Source organism: Emiliania huxleyi (genome assembly GCF_000372725.1).
Source record: "Emiliania huxleyi CCMP1516 unplaced genomic scaffold EMIHUscaffold_732, whole genome shotgun sequence".
Taxonomy (NCBI): domain Eukaryota; phylum Haptophyta; order Isochrysidales; family Noelaerhabdaceae; genus Emiliania; species Emiliania huxleyi.
In genome coordinates this window covers 19,660-21,090 of record NW_005196510.1, presented here as the reverse complement: position 1 = coordinate 21,090, position 1,431 = coordinate 19,660, and the positions used below count along the sequence as shown (strand labels likewise).

Sequence of the window (1,431 nt, the reverse complement as noted above, 5' to 3'; positions counted from 1 at the left end):
ACTTTGACTGCCATGCCGGCTCCTGTCGTCTAGACGTGGAGTCGCGAGGGACTAGCCCGGCCCTCGCCCCACCACCTCGTGTGTGTGTGGAGAAGTGTACACGGCCTCACCTCTCCAGGTGCTCGCCGCGCGGTACAACAAGATCCACTCTGCGACGGCGGCGGAGCTCCGGCCGTGGTGGCAGCGCGACGAGGCTGGCGCGTGGTGCTACACGCTGCAGAGGAAGACGCGCACCGCCGAGCAGTGGCGGGCGGCGCTTCTCGCCTCGCAGAGCCGGTGCGGCGAGCTCTCGCTAGTAGCTCACCCGCCGCCCCTTCCGGCGTCCGTCTATCTCTATTCCACCACCGGGTCGAAATAGAGCAAGAGGCCCTCTAGCCGTTTCGACGTCCGGTGGTGGATAGAGGTAGACTAGCTGTGAATGCGGCCGGCATGCCGGCCACGGAATGGGGAGCGTATACCACTATCATAGTCAGTCAGTCAGCCAGTGTTACACACCTCCTAGCATGGAGGACCGGCCCACACGCACACACACACACGCTGCACACGATTGGCTCGGGGAGCCGACACGAGGCACACTGCCACCGGCCGCACCACTGTCATAGGTCGCGCATGAACGACCGCGTGTGCGGTATCAACGGGTGCACCATCGTCAACGTCACAGCCTCGCAAGGAGCGGCGACAGAAACGAAGGCGGGGGTGCCTCAAACCCCTCCCCCCCCCTCGGGCTGTAGGTTGGCGGGAAGCAGCACCCTGGCCTCTGCCGCCCTCCAGACATCAGCGGCGCCAAGCGGCCGCGCGAGCCGGTGTCGCAGTTCTCGCCGACCGGGCTCGGCGCTTCGGGCGCCGGTGTGGGGGGAGACGGGGGGAGATGGGGGGAGAGATGCGCCGAGGGGGGAGGGTTTGCCTCAGTACGCCGAGGTAGGGGGGGGGCGGGGGAGGCGGGGGGAGATTTGGCGTGGAGGGACTCTGGGGAGATCCGGGGAGATCCGGGGAGATCCGGGGAGATCCGGGGAGATCCGGGGAGATTAGGGACGGAGATCCGGGGAGATCCGGGGAGATTAGGGACGGAGATCCGGGGAGATCCGGGGAGATTAGGGACGAGCCCCGACCCAGTGGCGTGTGCGTCAGAGTCTCTCGGGCTTGTTTTTTCAGGCGCGGCGCGGGGAGGAGGGCGCGGCCGCGGCCGTGGCTCTGGCCCGCGTCGGGGGCGGGGCGGGCAGAGGCGAGCCGACGCGGGGGAGGAGGTGGGCAGAGTAGCGAGTAGTAGTGCCGTAGTGTCAGTAGGCGCGTGACGCGCAGGAGCGCTGGTGCGTGCGTCCCTCTCGCCACACACTGCAGCCTCCATCAGCATGACAGCCCCTCCTCCAACCCCCCCTCTACCCTAAAAAAATCGTCACGCTTAACCCATTGACGACCTCCCTCCAGGTCTGC

The 1,431-nt window shown here is 67.2% G+C and overlaps 1 protein-coding gene across 1 annotated transcript in view; it reads left to right on the top strand.

The window, feature by feature from the left end:
* Nucleotides 1–118: 118 nt before the first annotated feature.
* EMIHUDRAFT_471072 (hypothetical protein) overlaps nt 119–1,431 on the top strand; it is a 5,473-nt gene continuing 4,160 nt past the window's right edge. Inside the window, exons 1-3 of the mRNA XM_005760869.1 lie at nt 119–276; nt 603–696; nt 732–846. Of these exons, the coding sequence (XP_005760926.1) occupies nt 610–696; nt 732–846 (202 nt within the window). The 5' untranslated portion in view covers nt 119–276; nt 603–609. The remainder of the gene's footprint in view (nt 277–602; nt 697–731; nt 847–1,431) is intronic.